The sequence below is a fragment of the Triticum urartu genome, chromosome 5 (genome assembly GCF_003073215.2).
Source record: "Triticum urartu cultivar G1812 chromosome 5, Tu2.1, whole genome shotgun sequence".
Taxonomy (NCBI): Eukaryota; Viridiplantae; Streptophyta; class Magnoliopsida; order Poales; family Poaceae; genus Triticum; species Triticum urartu.
Window position 1 is genome coordinate 373629517 of NC_053026.1, and position 17620 is coordinate 373647136.

Genomic DNA, 17620 nt, shown 5'->3' on the forward strand with positions numbered 1-17620 from the left:
ATTTTTGTCTCCATCAAGAACAAGAGACATGGCCCTTCCTGCTTCACGACACTGCGAAGCTCTCGAACTGTCGATGGGTTCCCAAGCCCTCGACAGTTCCAACTTAAGCAACTCATTGACCCTGGCAGGACTGACTCGCAGCCGCTGCCGAAGAATCTGAATTATTCGGAGTAGGTTTCTTTTTCTTTGGCTCCCTCTCAGTTTCCGAGCCAACTGGTGAGTCTCCGAGAGAAGCATTCTCCTTGCTTGATCCACCCTCTGTTTGATGGGGGGAATTGGTTAGAAGGAGTGGATCCACCCTCCTATACACCTGTGCCTGAGGTCCCCCTTTCCTCTTCTGTTGGTTTCATGGTTGCTTGACCGGGGATGCGACCTCAGCCGTGCTCTTTCCCACCGTGCTTGAGTTGCGGGTTTCTGCCTTGCTCTTTGGGGCGGTAGAGTTCTCTCTCGTCGAGCTCGAGCTATCCCCTGTCCCAGCCTTTCTTCACTCATCCTATGCACGCAGGCCCTTCCCAAACAGAAGATCTCCATGCTCATCTCGTGTTCCAGGGGTCGTGCAAACAAGATCCGAGTGACCTAACTTACCACAAGAAAAGAAGAAGTGTGGGACATTCTCATAGACTATATCATATGGGTCCATGCACTTCCTCCTCTTTGATTCTATTAAGATCCATCGCCTCAAGGGATTGTCCACATCCATAGTAACTCTTGCCCTTAGGTATCCTGCTGTATGATCAATCTGAACAGTTGTTGCCCTTTTGTCTATCTGATGTGCAATCGCAGTACTCCATGGTTCAGCCCGAAGATTGAACGGGAGGTTGAGCACTCGAGCCCACAACTGTAGCTTATCGAATTTTAACTCAGATGGTCGCATGCACTCATCAAATTCAGATAATATCACGGCATTCTTGCTGACATGCAATGGTGATCCCTCCCACACACAATCCCGATCCCTCTGACATGCAAATTCTGCCACAAACATGTTTTCCCCTGCAGGTTTGAAGGATAAACCCTTAGGGTTCCCCCATGCCGTTCGGAGCGCGTTGGAGATCGTCTGGATGTAGAGCGTATGTCGATGAAGCACTTTCCCCGCCAGCATCCACTTCTCCTGCTCCCCCTCTTCCAGATCGTCAAGCACCAACGGAGTCGCCTCCTCATCGGTTATTTCCATCTTGCCTACAGTTTTGCCCTCGCCGCCCTGGGCGAAAGCGCCTCCCTCTCTTGCCGTCGATCAGCAGGCGAGGTCATCGCTGATCCGCAACCCTCAGTTCGCGCCCCGCCGAGCAGATCAGCGCGCACCGCCACAGTCCTCCCGAGAAACCCTAATCGCCTCCTTGGGGGCTCCGGGTTTTTCGGAGGAAAAAAGCCTGGTTTGGAAAGAACATACATATTCGGTTTTTCTCTGTAGCTCTCATTTTAACGCATTCCATCATAAAAATTTACACACATGTACATCATGTCTCTGGGTATACGTGTAATTTTTTTAACTAAAAATTGAAACGTAAAAATATGAATTTGGATTTTTTTTATATATAAAAACCGCCCTCCGTGGAGCTGGTCCCCGATTTGACATTTTCGCCACTTGAGTGCCTAGCTACTACTTACTGCTTGAACCGTGACCGTATGTGTGTTGTTGGAGCTCAAGGAAGGAGTGTTGTTGAAATGGAGCCTGTGGCGTGAACGTGGTTGCAGGAGAAAAGAGGCATGACACACAAGATACGATCACATGGAAGCTTACGGAGAGCGGTACTTACTCCACTTCTTCAGCCTATTCGCTTCAGTTTGAGAGACGCATCTCAACACCACTCCTAAAGACCGTTTAGGAAGTCTGGACAACTCCGAAATGCAAGTTCTTTGCTTGGTTAATCATTCACAACAAGGTATAAACGGCAGATAGGCTACAACGAAGAGGGTGGCCGAACTGCGGTTTGTGTCCTCTTTGCAGCCAAGTTCAGGAGTCTGCGGCGCACCTCCTTTTTCAATGCCAGTTTTCGGTTGCGGTTTGGAATGCGGTAAAGGCGAAGATCGGGCTGAGCAATATTGTCACGGCGGACTGGGCGGCTATGCAAAGTGTCCAACATTGGTGGACCGAGATTACGCTCGCGCGCTCGTCAAATGGGCAAGGGATGGCCTCCCTACTCATGCTTATCTCTTGGGAATTTTGGAAGGAGAGGAACGCTAAGATCTTTCGGAACGTTTCCGCGTCTACGACGATTATTGTGAAAAAAACATGGATGAGGCGACAATGTGGACGCTGGCAGGTGCCACAGGGCTGGGTGTAATTTTACATCGCGAGTAGTTGCTTTGCCTTCGCCTCTGTTCGGTCATTGTTTGGCTGTGGTCCTCGGACCTTGTTACAACTCTCTTTTATTTAATGAAATGGCAAATCTTTTGTCTTGTTTAAAAAAAAAGGCAGAGCTGCAAAAAGATAATCGGCGGATGGCGACCATACGACCAAAAACCACGCACACTCGTGAGAGAAGGCCATTTGTTCCTTGACGTACGAGGGTGAGGGGGTCCAAGCAAGCAAGCGGCGATGGAGCGCTGCTCCTACATACGGCTGGCAGCAGAGTAGAGTGGCGACGCCAAAAAGCAGTGAATTACTTGTGGTTTTGCCTGCTTGTTCCGTTATTCAGTTTCTGATGTCTGTATTGTCGATATCCCTGGCTACCTAGTTTCGTCGCAATCCGCAGCCTGCATGCATGGCGACAGCAATAACAACAACCAAGCACATGGATTTTCCTAGAACCAGTGAAAGCGCCAGACAGACTACTTTCCAGCCGAAAAGGGAGAGCAAATGAACAGAATAATAAAGAAAACAAATGAAATGCGCGCGCCACACGCACGCATCGTTTTCTTTTTCCGAGATGCATCGTTTTTGTTGTTGATCCAACGTCCAACGAGCATCGTTTTGCCACACTCCCTGCCGATCCACTGTTTTTGTGGATACTCTTTTCTCTTTTACGAAAATGATTCAGATCTATTATCAAAATGCATCGAAAGTACAAAATACCTCAAACATAATATTGTGGTTGACAATGTTGTCCCCGCAAAAATAGGACAGTAAGAGCATGCCTAGTAGAACCCTCAAACCCTCACTAGCGTTTTAAGGGTCCAAAAATGGTCTTTTTGTGCATTTTTACGGATTGAAAAATAAGGGCAAATATTAGAACCCTCAAACCCGACCCTTATGACGGAATATTCCCCATGAACGACGTTGTCGTTGAGGCATACCGTCGAGCACCTCGTGCACGACGGGCGAAGGGCGACGCGGGGGCGGAGGGCGCGGGAGCGGGCACGGGCCGGAGGGCGGTGGCGGCGGGTCGAGGCGGAGGGCGCGGAGGCGGAGGGGCGCGGGAAGAGGAGAGGCCGGGGGCGGGAGGCGGAGGCGGCGGGCGGGCGCGCGGGAGTAGAAGTCGGCGGGGTGGCGGGCAGCGCGGGCGGCGGGACGGATGGCGACGGCCGGGGGCGGGGCGAGCGCGGCCGCGGCCGGGAGGAGGTGGAGGAGAGGCCGGCAGCTGGGGGCGGGGCGGGCGCGGGCGCGCGGGAGGTCGACGGGGCGGCCGGCAGCGGAGGAGGCGACTAGCAGCGGCGGACGCGGGCGTGGACCCGGGAGTTGGGAGGATTTTCCCCTCCCGCGCGAGGATAACCGTCAAATAAGAGTTTGGGTAGGTTTTGCTCCCCAACCCTTATTTTTCAGGGTTGGGAGAGGGTTTAAATGTTGGACCTTTAAAATTTTTTGAGGGTTTGAGGGTTCTAATCTATGTGATTTTTTACTAGTAAACTATAAAAAATACAGTTATTTATAAGGGTTTGGGGGTCTGAGAACTCTGCTAAAGATGCTTTAATAACGCTAGCGTCGGTGTCTCCAATGGGTTCAGCAAGGACAAGGAGGTGGTCTAGGGAGGAGCGATGGAAGAATGAAGCTGTCATGTGGACGCGATCTCCTCCTTTGCTTTACACGTCCCAGCAGTACTATACTGGTATACATTTCTTCTAGATCATGGACATAATAGTAAAATATAGTGTAAACCACCACCAACTTGCGCCTTCATTGTCCACTCCTGTACGAGATGGAAGCTGCACCCTCTGACATTGCATTCTTTTATTGGTTTTTCTTTACAACAGTTTTTAGTGTTTCTTTTCCAAAATTATTATATACTCTCTCCGTTCATAAATATTTATCTTTTTAGATATTTTAAATGACTACCACATACGAATATATATAGATATATTTTAGAGTGTAGATTCACTAATTTTGCTCCGTATGTAGTCACTTGTTGAAATATCTAAAAAGATAAATATTTAGGAATAGGTCCAATGTGAGTAGGATCACTTAGCCATGCTTCATAATTGGAAAAACGGGCGCCATGAAAGTAATGTGATAAAGCATCAATATAATTAATAAAAAAATAGAGAATTAAAAATTGTAACTTGAAACAAGAACTACAAATTTAAAGCAATAATAAAGAGCCGCCCGGGTTAATAAAACTGAGAAAATTAATTCGGAAAGAATTTTTTTAGTGAATCCCGATTCAACATTAAAAGTATATTGATTCTTTTCCAATAAACGAAGATTTTTTTTTGTAAATACTACGTATTTGATTCCATCCATAAATCGATTTTCCCTCCTATGCTCTGAGGGAGTAGTTTCTTAGTGTTTCACACGCCAAGTTCTCCTTTGTTTACCCTGCAAAAAAAAAATGCATTTTTTACTCGTCCATGATCCCGTCTCAGTCATACCAAAAAAAATGTTCTCTCGGTCAGTAAATACTTATCGAAGAAATCAATTTATCTAGATGTATTTTAGTTTTAGATATTTATTTTTAGTCATTTTTACGATAAATAATTTCGGACGGAGGGAATATTGTACACTGCTGTACTCTCTGAATCCACGTTTCCTACATGTGAATGTCAAGTAAATATTTCAACGGGCCAATTCGTAATTTTGCCGCCGTGTAGTGGGTATATTGCAAACTGCCTCGCTGTCCCTCTAAATTTGGCCCGAGTTCGTTCGTAGCCTCCCCCTTCTCACGTGTCTCTTCTCCCTCCCTCTCTCCCTCTCCGCCGAATCCCGGCTCCTCCCGTCGCCCTTGCATTGCGTCCGGCTCCGGCGAGTTTCCTCCGCCTCCTTTCCCAGTCCGAACGGCCGGAGACCGCGGCTTCGACCGTCTCTGTCTTTCCCGCACGTCTGTCTTGTGCACCCGAGAGAACCATCAGGAATCATCCAGAGAAGGACAGCCGCGGCGGCCTTCGTACGTTTCCGCAATCCCAAGCCGCAAAGAAGGAGTTTTAATTCCATGATTTCTCAGGCTCAGCCTGCCCTCCAGCTCTGATTATCTTCTTCTCTCTTTCTTTCGTTTGTTGGGAAAAAAAGTAGGAAAGCGGTGCAGGAAGTTGCCTTTCTTGGCTTGGCTGGGTCCGAGGAATGGGGAGGAGGATGCGGCAAGCCATTGCCGCGCTGGGCGTCGCGTGCGCGGCCGCCTTCGCCGTCGCCGTCGCCGCCGCTGACCGTGGGCTCTCGCTGCCCAGCGACCGCGCCGTGGTGGCGGCGCCGGAGGAGATCAGCCTCCTCAACAAGATTGCCAATTTCATGTGGCAGACCGACAGGAACTCGTACCAGCATGTTTGGCCGGTAACACGCAAAACAAGCCCCAGCTTTCCGAGCATTTCTTTAACCAGCGCGTCTTTTTTACTAGCTTCTACTGTAGTTTGCTTTCAGTTACTGTATTTTATTAGCCATGAGATGAACTGCTGCACCTTTTTACCCGCTCGTTTTGTGGGAATTCAGCTTGACCCATGCATGAGGGAACTGAATTTTCTTGATTTAATTTAATTATTATGTAGCTCAAACTCCAAACTATGTACATCTGTGTGTGTGATACTTTTTCAGTATATCTGCACTCTCTTCTTTTTGATATGTGTGGTGCTAATTTGGTGGATTTTGTGGATGTGGTAGCCGATGGAATTCGGATGGAAAATGGTGCTGGGGTCGCTGATCGGATTCTTTGGCGCGTCATTTGGGAGCGTCGGGGGCGTTGGTGGCGGCGGGATCTTTGTGCCGATGTTGACATTGATCATCGGTTTCGATCCAAAGTCTTCAACTGCCATATCCAAGTGTGAGGATCCAGCTCTTTCTTTTGGGATTTTCTTCTTCTGTGCCTGCCTGCTCTGAAAGCAACAGCTCTTGCTGTCCCTAAGCATTCATTTCTCAAGCATGTTCAGTATGCGGTCCTGTAATGATTCCTTCATGTGTGCATTAGTTTGCCTCTTTTCTAGGTATCTTCCTTTTCAAGTATGAGGTGCTGTACTGATTGATTCATGTGTGCATTAGTTTACCTCTTTTCGAGGGATCTTGCTTGTTCTGTTGCTGTTGGAAAGTTAGGCTGGCAAATTAGTTTGGAATTAGAGTATTTAAGTGTCCTAAAGGGGCAATTAACGCTATTCTGTTTTGTTTATGTTAGGTAGGTAACTTGTGATGGTTGCTAATTATATATTCATGTGTATCGGATTACGCCTTTTTGCCTTTGTCTGGCTCACTTATACTTAATTAATGGCTAAGTCTATGTTTACTTGTTTCCATGAAAAGAAGTAGCTACAAAGGTGTGAAGGCTATACAATAATCAAAGTATTAACATGCAAATCTGAAATATTGAAGTTCAGTGAGCAATGATCCTGCATTAGGGTTTAAATGTGTGTTTCTATTCCATTAAACGATACGACCAACAACATCGTCTCCATCTACCGAACTGAGCACAAAGTCAGGGTCACCGTCCAGCTATTTCGTTTGGAACTCGTGACCTAACTCTGCACCATGCGCCAGCACAGCGTCTACAACCTTATAACAATGCACCTTCATTTCCCAGATATTCTTTCCAACCTGTATACTAATTATCTGGTTTGTGTCTTTATCGTCAGTATACATCCCTGCTGTTTAGGAATTCATTTACGTTTACACATAATTACATCCCTCTACTCAGAATTGTTGGTTGACATCGTTATACTCCAAAGTACAATTCATAGAAATCTCTGGTTGCTGACTTACTATACGAGTCTTGCAAAAATATGATAGAATAATATATAAGTATTTAGTTACAAATACAATGTTTGTTCAGCGGTTTTAATTGATATTTTGCATTCATTTGGACAGGTATGATCACTGGTGCAGCTATCTCAACTGTGTACTACAATCTCAAGCTGAAACATCCGACTTTGGACATGCCGGTGATCGACTATGACCTAGCACTGCTCATCCAGCCTATGCTAATGCTCGGGATTAGCATCGGTGTTATTTTCAATGTTATATTCCCTGACTGGCTGGTCACAGTTCTCTTGATAATCCTTTTCCTAGGTGCTGATTAACCCCTAAACTGCTGCATTTGTTTTTTTTTGGTTATCTAGTTCTCATGAATGACCTTTCTTTGCTTCCCCAAATTAAATTGTAGGCACATCAACTAAAGCTTTCCTGAAGGGTGTTGAGACATGGAAAAAGGAGACAATAATCAAAAGGGTAATCTTCCACAGTTATCTCATCATGTTTATAAAAAGTGATTTTATTTATCTCCGCTTCTTTTGTTTGCCCCTTTTGTATGCTAATGGATCTTTTTTCATTTCTTCCAGGAAGCTGAGAAACGATTGGAGCAAACCAGTAAGAATGCTAGAAAACGAAGTGCTTCTCATCTGTCACCAAATCAAAATATTAATGCTCGTATTTTTCAACCTTTCAGGCGAGGAACCAGAGTATGCACCACTCTCTACAGGACCAGGTGCCGCAGCTGATGTCAAACCCCATTCAGATGAAGCGGTAAACATCTCATGACAATATACATAATTCCTTGCATTTGTTGGAGATCTCATTCTCAAGAATTTGAACCTAGAATTTCCCAATATTTCAGCCATCACTTATGAAGAACATTTACTGGAAGGAGTTTGGTCTTCTCACATTCGTGTGGCTAGCATTCCTTGCTATTCAGATAACAAAGGTGAGGATTGTAATTGAAAACTACAAATTAAAATGGTCATAAAAATTTCAGACGCATCTAATTCCAGCTTCTTACCAAGTCATTATTAGCTGTCTTATAACTCAGCACATTTGTTTGGTTATTTCTGTTATTTTTGTTGCTTTATTTGGCCTTACTAGCAAGCATTTTCTCTTTCTTGATTTTGCTTTTGTCTTAAGCGGACGATAATGTTTCGTTCATCTAGTCTCACAAATTTGTGATAGTAAACAAACATCCTTTATGACCAATTCATTCAGAAAAAATAGGAATCAAATCAATATGTACAGCCGATCCATTAAGTCAGTTTTCATAAGACGTTTCAGGATCTTCTGCTCTTTTCAGTTAATTTGAAAAAGAAACACATACAAATGCTGTCACTTTATTTTCTAGAAACTATTGTACTTGAACTAAATTTATAGCTTTCTATCTTTGACAGTAATACTTCAATGCTATGCTATTTTTCTCATACTTGCAGAATTATGCTCCTACTTGCTCCACGTGGTACTGGGTCTTGAACTTTCTCCAGGTATTTATATTTCCGCACCTGTTTTACCCCAGTTATACCAAAAATCCATGCTGATTTATGTAGATCCTGTAAAATACTTAACCACTGGAATTTGTGTTCCAAATATCAATCTTATCACAAGATTTATAAATTATCTCATATGTCTTTGTTGAACTCCAAATGTAACTACACAAACTTAGAGATTCAAAGCCATACATCGTGGGCAATCCCCACACAGGTGCACCTCGACTCCTCTATCTGGCCAGGGATCCTTTTGCCTATTCTTTGGAAAATCTGGGAAGCAAGAAATGCTGCTGCTTTTAGGACTGAAAACCATAGTCCACGTGTAACCATTACTAGCTTATGTAGGGACTTTGATCTTTGGACTCTTCGGTTTAGAGAACCGAGTGATAAGGTAGCCGCCTTGTCTTGGCGCGACTACCTCTCTTCATGGATTGCCGTGACTCTGTAAACTCTTGTAACACTGGTCCTTGGGCCGCTTTGAGCAACATATATACAGGCGGGGATCCTCTCCCCCTCGGTGATTACTCAAAAAAAAACATACATTGTCACTTTGAGCAACATATTTCCTACTAATTAACATGTGATTTAAGCTCCCAATTTTCTCTACCAATTTGTACAAAGTTATGATTTTGCACCACCTATATGGACCAATTTTTACTGTTGGGTTTACTTGGCTAATTTCTGACATTATGAAAGAAGGGTTGTTGTATCGTATCAATGTTGATCATACACTGTCATAAATCTTTCTACTCATTTGGTGCAGATCCCGGTCTCTGTAGGAGTGACTATGTACGAAGCACTGGGTCTGATGAACGGGAAGAGGGTGCTATCATCAAAGGGAAATGAGCAAACTACCCTGAAATTTCATCAGCTCTGCATATACTGCTTCTTCGGTGTCACTGCAGGGCTCGTCGGCGGTCTGCTAGGTTTGGGAGGTGGTTTCATCATGGGACCACTGTTTTTGGAGCTCGGCATCCCTCCCCAGGTACACTCCACCCCCCCAGTTTTCACGTTTATGTATGTCAACAAGTTATGATTTGGCCATAAAGAATGCCTCCTTAACTGAAACCATCATAGGTTTCAAGTGCTACCGCCACGTTTGCAATGATGTTCTCTGCTTCTATGTCTGTCGTGGAATACTACCTCTTGAACCGGTTTCCAGTTCCTTATGGTAACACTATCCCTCTGGTTCACATTTTTTTCTTGGTATAGGGCTGGGCATGTACTGAATCAATTTCTTGGCCTTTTCTTCAGCTGCTTACTTTGTTGCTGTGGCGTTCGTTGCTGCCATTATTGGGCAGCATGTAGTCAGGAGGTTGATCAGTTGGTTAGGGCGGGCATCACTCATCATCTTCATACTGGCTTTCATGATCTTCATCAGCGCAATTTCTCTTGGTACATTTTCGAACATCTGACACTGCCCTGATCAAATGCCCACTGTTTTTGAACTTTGAACAATGTGTAACAGAAGCTGCTTCTTTTCAATCTTCAGGTGGGGTCGGTATCTCCAACATGATTCACAAGATGGAGCAACATGAGTACATGGGGTTTGAGAACCTCTGCAAATATGATGCATAGGATGCAAGCGGGCTTAACGTTCATGTGCAGTCATTCGAGTAAGGAACCGGAATTAAATTGAAGATTCAATTCATAGGTGGTTCAGGTTTCATACCTTTAGCCATGTAATCAGAATGTAATCTAGCGCACAAAAAATCAGAGGTCACCGCTTGGGGTTAGAACTGGGGTAAATGTTGGAGCACACTTTTTTTCTGGAACTGATTTCTGAATTTTCAGTTTAAAGTCAATTCACCGTGCCTATCTCATTGTACCAATCTTGTAATAGATTTAGTGAACTTGTTCTTATGCCCTGCAGAATATCATCATAGATGTGCATTTTGTTGTCAGAAATTGTTCACTGAGAATGCCCCTGCAGATAGGCGTGTAGCCCATTATCAAACGCTCGATGCACAGCGCCGGCAGAATTTCATGTTTCTGGATGTCCTACCCATTCAACAAAAATAGCATGTTTCTTCAGAATTCAACATATATCATACCCACAATCTACATCACCAGACAAAGATTATAGCGCCACTCATCGCCAATAATCAGTGCTGCCGAAAACACTTGGCCTCTGTACTTATCTCTTAATTTGAACCAACATCAGACCATGAACATGTAACACTCAGTACTATTTATTTTATTTTATTGCGGGGAAACACTCCAGTACTATAGTAGCATGGTTGCGCTTACATCCTTCCAGAACATGTCAGCATCACCAGATATCTTGTACTAATAAAGTAACTACTGCCGCCGTAAGATCTTTTGATCATGATTTCCTACGTATCACATTCCTCAATTTGCATTCTCAAACGAGGCAATGCATGGGCATGGCAACAAGGCAAAGAGTGACAGTCTGATGCATTATAGGCAACTTAAAATATATCATTGTAACTAACAGATGTTACATTCTCTTTTTTCCTTTCTGAAACGTATTGCCATACTTCAACTTATATCATTGTAACAAAACATCAACGCACCATTCTGAAGTTTCTAACCCATAACGAAGATTTCTAAGAAGACTCGTGTTTACAGTAGCACCAATTTAGGGGATGCTATGAACAACTTTATCTAAATCGTCGGAAGACAGTCGAGATAGAAGAGAACATTGTATGCTAACGATAGGGGGGAAACTGTAAGCTGACAGTTACCAGAAGCATGCTTGAAATCATTAATCAACCATGCTCCTGTTACCAGGACACTCGAGCAAGGCGTTGTTTTTAGCATCTGAAGTGATTTACAGTTTTTTACATGAATAGATCATTGTGCAGCTGCCCTTCAACTGTCTTGGACCAGGTTGGTTGGCTCACTCAAAACATACTTCGGCAGTTCATATTTAGCACCTGAAATGTTAATAGCTTGGTAAACTACCTGAACGACAGTTGAAAGAGTGGGGAAAAAAGGAATCAGATGGAAAATCAAACCTCTTTCATCATAGCATAGAGTCAGGTCAGCATTTGAAACAATTACGCCCGCACTTTCCACAATTGCCTGTGCAAGGGCTACATCAGCCTCTGACGCAGCACGAAGGGCATCCCAAATTTCTGTAGAAGGCTTAAATGGTTAGTGCAAGGATTGCGTACATGAGCAGCTAAGGGAACTATACATACAAGCATGAAAAGAAAGTGGAGCTCAACTATCAATTTAATAGGAAGCAAAATTATGTAAAGACACACGACAGAAGCATAAGAGTAAGAAGTACCTTTCCGACCACCATAGTGAGGAGCTGTGTCCCAAAACTCATCACGCATCTGCCTGAGCTGGGCAATTGTGATCGGCTGGGGGTGCTTCCAGGGCTTAGGCTTCCTGACTTTCTTCGTAGCTTCTGCATAATTGAAAAATAAGCCACAATGTATGAGATGACCAGTGAAGCCTTAATAAGTATTCACAGTTAAAAGATATTAGAGTAAATTCAGTGCAAGACAAAAGACAAACAGCGCTAGTTTTTTGGCTCTTAAAAACTCATCTCTATGTAATAGGAACATCCTTGTGCAACTTACTATTCGATGAAAAGTTCACCTTTAAATTTTAAGGCATTTTTCTAGCCCTGCTCTCATTATGTGTCTACCACAAATATACACATTACATGTGGTGACTAGAATTTTTTTAGCACCAACAAACTAACTTATAGGGACTAAGTAACATAAATCAAAATTAATCAGTGCCAACAACTCACAATTGGAATTAATCAAATATTGAGTGGACATAATATTTGATCCATGCTATGTACATGAGATGACTAAAACACACATAGATATATAATAATGTTATTTCATCTAATTATTCAAGATTAGATATTGTCAATGAGTAGTCAGGCATGTATTTAATAGATCTACATGAGGTCATCAACTATCTAAAATACTGGCAAGTGGCAAGAACTAAAAATTCCACAAATTGTTTTGTACCATTTTCAACAGACACAATATGATGCACCAGGACTTGCATAATACTACCATCACGTTCCAAACGTCACTTGCTTCTTCTTTATCAAATACCAAGCCCCACAGAATTGTTCAAAACATAATAATACTCTTAGCAGTTTAGCACAACCTAGTCCTTGTGGATACATTTTGTCAGGCTCCAAGCTGATTAGGCTAACTAAACAACCATCCATATTCTTCAATAAATGTTGACACCATTATTAGTTTACCAGACACTAAGCTATTACTTCTAGCTGAATACATAAAATACAACTCTACTCAAATGTAATGAACAAGGAAACCAAATCCTGTATAGTTCCAGCTTTCAGTGTTCAACTTGCACAAAATATCATGTCCCTTGCATCAGGATTCAGGACAATAGAATAGGATCCAAAATATAACATTTGCTCATGAATTGTCATAATAAACAACCACTACATATCACAAAAGAAAACAGAAACCTTCAAGATACAGAGATGTTAATCACACCCCCAAGAATGCAATGAATGTTAAAACTATGTCTTGTTGACTGCTATGCTAACTAATTAGTTCCATTCAGAACAAATCATACAGAAATCAAAACTATGCGTCATGTAGCAAAGCATAGTTGTGCATGCTGTCGGATCAAGAAACATTTGTCACACACAAGAAACTGGAAAGAACAAAAAAAATTCTCTTCAGAAAAGACAATTTCGCCATCCATGCTTAATTTGGACTATCCACAAGTTCAACAAGTCTATCACAGCTAACAACTTTGGAAGATCCAAATCCAGTTACATCCTCATGTTCACACACTCACTGATCATGACCTCCTTTCACCAAACTATGATTAACGAAGCCAGAAAGTGTCCTATAACATCTTCCACACGTTATGCACACAGGGACAACAATGTATAAAAAAAGAATCTAATTTACACTCCTGTCGCCACACAATAGTTACACGATCCAGTTCAGCAGAGCACTCTCTAGTTACACAAGGGGAAGCAACTCCATCTTCCCCAAGAATCCCATCGCCGCAAACTAATCATTCACCAAGGAAATCCGCACAACAAATGATCCCATTCAGTTCGCCGGTGGGCATAAGTTTCACTCCTGCAATTTTTACCGGCCAACTCAAACCCAAATCACAACTCGACCAATAATCCCTTTCCACGAAGGCGCCACCCGAAAATCCCTGCCAAGCCCTTAAGCAACTACCTACACACAAATAACTCAACTTGGATAACCTAGCTCGATTTGGAACCAAGAAATCAATTCCTGCCAAGCACGGCTCGACCAAGAATCCATTCCCATCACACAACTGACGCCATCTACGCCATCAAAACGCACGCCCTCTAAAGGGACCAAAAAATCTTCAAACTCCAAGAACCCAATTCCGCGAGTCGCACAGAAATCTTGTCGCAAGGACCCGATCCTAACCGGGCGGATCAAGCAGAAAGCGAAGAACAGGAGGGGAAATCTGAGGGGCTGGGAGCTCGGATCGTGAAATCTTACCGCCTCCGGCGGCCGCAGCGCCCTTGGGGGTGGATCCTGCGCAGCCCATGAGAATCCTGCTTCTCGGTGGTGAAGCCGTGGAGGAGTGGAGGGCTTTGGGGGAGGCAGCCTTGGCTTCCGAGCTTCTACGGAAGAAAGGAATAGAAAGCGCCTTCATAAGCTCTCCTGCCTTCGTTTATAGGAGTATGATTTTATTAATTAATTAATTAATAATTAAATCAAACCTTGCTTATATCAGAGGAGAGAACATCGGATACAACAACGTAATAATAGAGTAACTGAAGCCAATAGCATAATAATGACCCTAGAAAAACAGAGCTTGCAAGCAAGACAATATGGCTCAACGTTTTGCTAAGGTCATCTCCAATACGGACCCTCAAAACACCCGCACACGTCTGAGACGACCTGTTTGGACGTTGCAAGGCATCCAACACAGGCATGTATTTGTTGGCAACGAGTCCGCATGTCCGTTTACTCGCAAACTGGAAGCAAATCAGGGGGCTTTGCATGGAGTCCGGACCTCTAACACGTAGGACTCCGAGACCCTCAGCCCACACAAAAACCAGGGCGAAGCCCGTGCATTTGGATCAATCCGCAAATCGGCGCCAAAACCCCTCCCCCTCTGCGCTCCAATCGCCGTCGGCATCCACCCTTCTCGCACTTTTCGCTTCCGCCACCGCATGGACCCATACAAGAATTTGCTGGAGCCAGCGGGGGTGAAAGATCTGGAGAAGGTGTCCGCCTGGAAGATTAACTCGGCGGCACGACAAGCCCGCCACCTCAAAGTGAAGGCAAAAGATGGGGCGGCCGACAAAAAGAAGGGCGGCAAGGGAGCGGGTGGGGCCAAGGACGGGGTGCAGGGGCCAGGCGGGGCATCGCCACCATCGTCGTCCATGCACACGCCACCCTGTCCGGAGCAATATCAACCTCCCTACTTCTACGCCACCAAGTAGCTCGGGCGGTAATCCACAACCTCCATCGTCAGGCATGTGTCGTATTGCGTGAATGTCAACGTACCACATTGCTAGGCGTTTGAAATGAAATTGGTTGGACCTGGGCGGACATTCATGGGATACGTTGGATGACCGACTCCCGCATCTATGTCCGCGGGCAGATAGTGTGTCCGTTTTAGATAATGGTGTTGGAGATATCCTAAGACCACAACCAAACTTACAGTTGTTTAGCCGATATAGCTCTCGCTAGTGATGGACATCATAAAAAATTCAACACTAAACTACCTACGTAGACATGTAGAGAATCAAACCTCGTTCATTGGGTGCAATAGTAGATGGCGCACGCTACACGTCGACCGGCTAACGAGCAGATTGGATCGGCCATCTCTAGAGCCGTCTGATCTGACATGAGACACTTATCCGATCTTGGTTACACCAACCGTCAGGTTGGGACCCAACCATTGCAACGTGCCCCATGTCGCGCATGGGAGGTTTGTAGCCGGTCCAAATTACAACGATCGTCAACCATACACCTCTTCTCCACCCATTGCAACATGTGCCATGTTGCCACCGCAACAAATCCTTTTTGCTATTGGGCTCAGGTGGTTTGTTGAATTTGTTTCCTTTGAAATATGAACCATCTTGGGCTCAGGTGGTTGCAACATGGCCTATGTTGGACTAGTTGACTTTGTCCCTCACCTGGTCGGACCGTAACATGAGTTGTGTTTGGCTTAGATGGTTGCAAATTGGCCCATGTTGCAACTAGCTGCCTTGTCTACAGAGGCCATTACGCAACCTGGACAATGTTGCAGAGGCCACCATGCATCATGGTCATTGTTGTAAACCACCATGCAACATGGACGTTGTTGCATCGCATGCAGCAACATCCCCTAGCGAAGCGCGATAGCGTGAAGCACCAACAAGGCTCGCTGCTTCCCATGAAGCGTGATGACCTGAAGCATAGGTGTGGCAGCAATCAGTGCATGACAGCGTGGTCGCGAGGGAGAGAAAAGGAACGAAAGGTAGCACACGGAACAAAACGAGTGAATGTCCAAGGGATACGGTTATGGGGAGGTGGGCGGTGCCTAGCCACATGGGACACTAATACGTCTCCAACGTATCTATAATTTTGATTGTTTCATGCTATTATATTATCATTATTGTTTGCTTTATATGTCATTTTATACTATTTTATGGACTAACCTATACTTTGTGCATAGTGTCAGTTCCTATAAAACCATACCAAACAAAGTCCAAACACGATGAAACTTTACGGTGATTTTTTCTGAAACATAAGAGACCCTGGAAGTTTCGGGGAGAAATCAGAAGACATACGAGGAATCCACAAGCTCAAGGGGCGCGCCACACTAGTACGCGTCGGTCCTAAACAAACGGTTTTTAACCCCTTTCCGCGACGGCATTCGGAATCGTCGCCAAGTGAGTGTGGGCGATAGGGGGGGGGGGGGCTCCTTCCCACACAATTCAGAAACCGTTGGGGATATGCCCTCCTGGCACACACGCTCGGCAAAATAAGGTCGTGTGCGAGCGCTCAAATATAGAAATACGTACGGTAGTGCTAAAAATATAATTATACGGCGAAATTGTTTCCGGCCGCAAGTACATCCCACACAGTCAGTCCCCGCTAAACGTTTCCGTTCGTATATACATCCGACACAGTCGCTACAAGGAAAACATTTGCGCAAGGTGGCGTAACGCAAACAGTTTTAAAAAGAATGTCGTGTGTGATTGTTCATTGATCCAACACGGTTTATTCCTAGAAACTATGTGCGTGGCCTGAGGTCATCGCCCATGATGTTTTCTCATTAACCGTTTGCAATAAGGAAACCCAATTCGCAAGCTAATTGCCCTATTATTAATAATCCATTTACTAATCTAATTGACACTCATATTAAGCACATAATATATTCCATTTCCATATTAAGGAATTAGGATTTCATAATTGAAATACATCGGAGTACAACATGATATAGCTTCAGCACTCAGCTACCCCATTACACAACTGCACCAGCAGCAAGTTTCACATGCAATATCTAGAACCTTTCGAAATTAGCATCATAGATTGTACATAAAGAGATGCATCTCATCTAGAAAACTGCTGAAACGGAAGGCGAATATTGAGCCTTTATTCATGTTGAAGGTCTTTACAACTTTAGGCCAGTGCTTATGGATGATTGACCGTCCATCCTTCGACCTCTTCAGGAACACTAATATTGAACCGTGAGTGTTGTATGAAAACTTTCATCGCCTCTTGACCACAGAGGTGGTTTGATAGGTAATCATCAGTGAACACTAAAAATAAGGATGTGCATAAATATATTCTCTATATTGGAAACGGGGCAAAGAAATAAAAAAAGGCAAGGTATAATAGTTAGTACCATCTTGTAAACCTCAGTGCTTCCTATTGTTTCCCTGCAACACATATAAGGTAGTTAGTCATCAGGTTAAGTAAGGATTCGCATGCTATCAGTAAAATATGTTGATGAAAAATAAGCACATTGCAGATTCATCAGATTAATTCAAGCCACATGAAAAACCCATTTAACTAAACCAAGCATGATTAAGAAATAGGAAATATAGCACTTGTATATGTTTCTCATGTATTAAGTGCAGCCAAATTCGGTTTATTCCTCACATGGTATACAATAA

The 17620-nt window shown here is 44.1% G+C and overlaps 2 protein-coding genes across 3 annotated transcripts; one reads left to right on the forward strand and one right to left on the reverse strand.

Moving 5' to 3' along the window:
- The first annotated feature begins 5004 nt into the window (after positions 1-5004).
- Positions 5005-10433, forward strand: LOC125509112 (sulfite exporter TauE/SafE family protein 3). Of its 2 annotated transcripts, none has more exons than XM_048673994.1 (13): positions 5005-5255; positions 5378-5635; positions 5960-6119; positions 7151-7351; positions 7446-7510; positions 7621-7648; positions 7728-7804; positions 7896-7982; positions 8476-8526; positions 9293-9514; positions 9607-9700; positions 9784-9924; positions 10022-10433. In XM_048673994.1, exons 2-13 carry the CDS (start codon positions 5429-5431, stop codon positions 10105-10107), a joined length of 1419 nt encoding a protein of 472 aa, XP_048529951.1. In that variant the 5' UTR covers positions 5005-5255; positions 5378-5428; the 3' UTR covers positions 10108-10433. The 2 variants fall into 2 exon arrangements, with proteins under 2 accessions (XP_048529951.1, XP_048529952.1); XM_048673995.1 differs by having other exon boundaries at positions 5012-5255; positions 5381-5635.
- Positions 10434-10946: 513 nt separating this feature from the next.
- On the reverse strand, positions 10947-14172 carry LOC125509113 (ubiquitin domain-containing protein 1-like). Its single transcript, XM_048673996.1, has 4 exons — positions 14001-14172; positions 11789-11911; positions 11511-11630; positions 10947-11429 (listed from the first exon to the last, which is right to left on the reverse strand). Exons 1-4 carry the CDS (start codon positions 14155-14157, stop codon positions 11365-11367), a joined length of 465 nt encoding a protein of 154 aa, XP_048529953.1. The 5' UTR covers positions 14158-14172; the 3' UTR covers positions 10947-11364.
- Positions 14173-17620: the final 3448 nt, after the last annotated feature.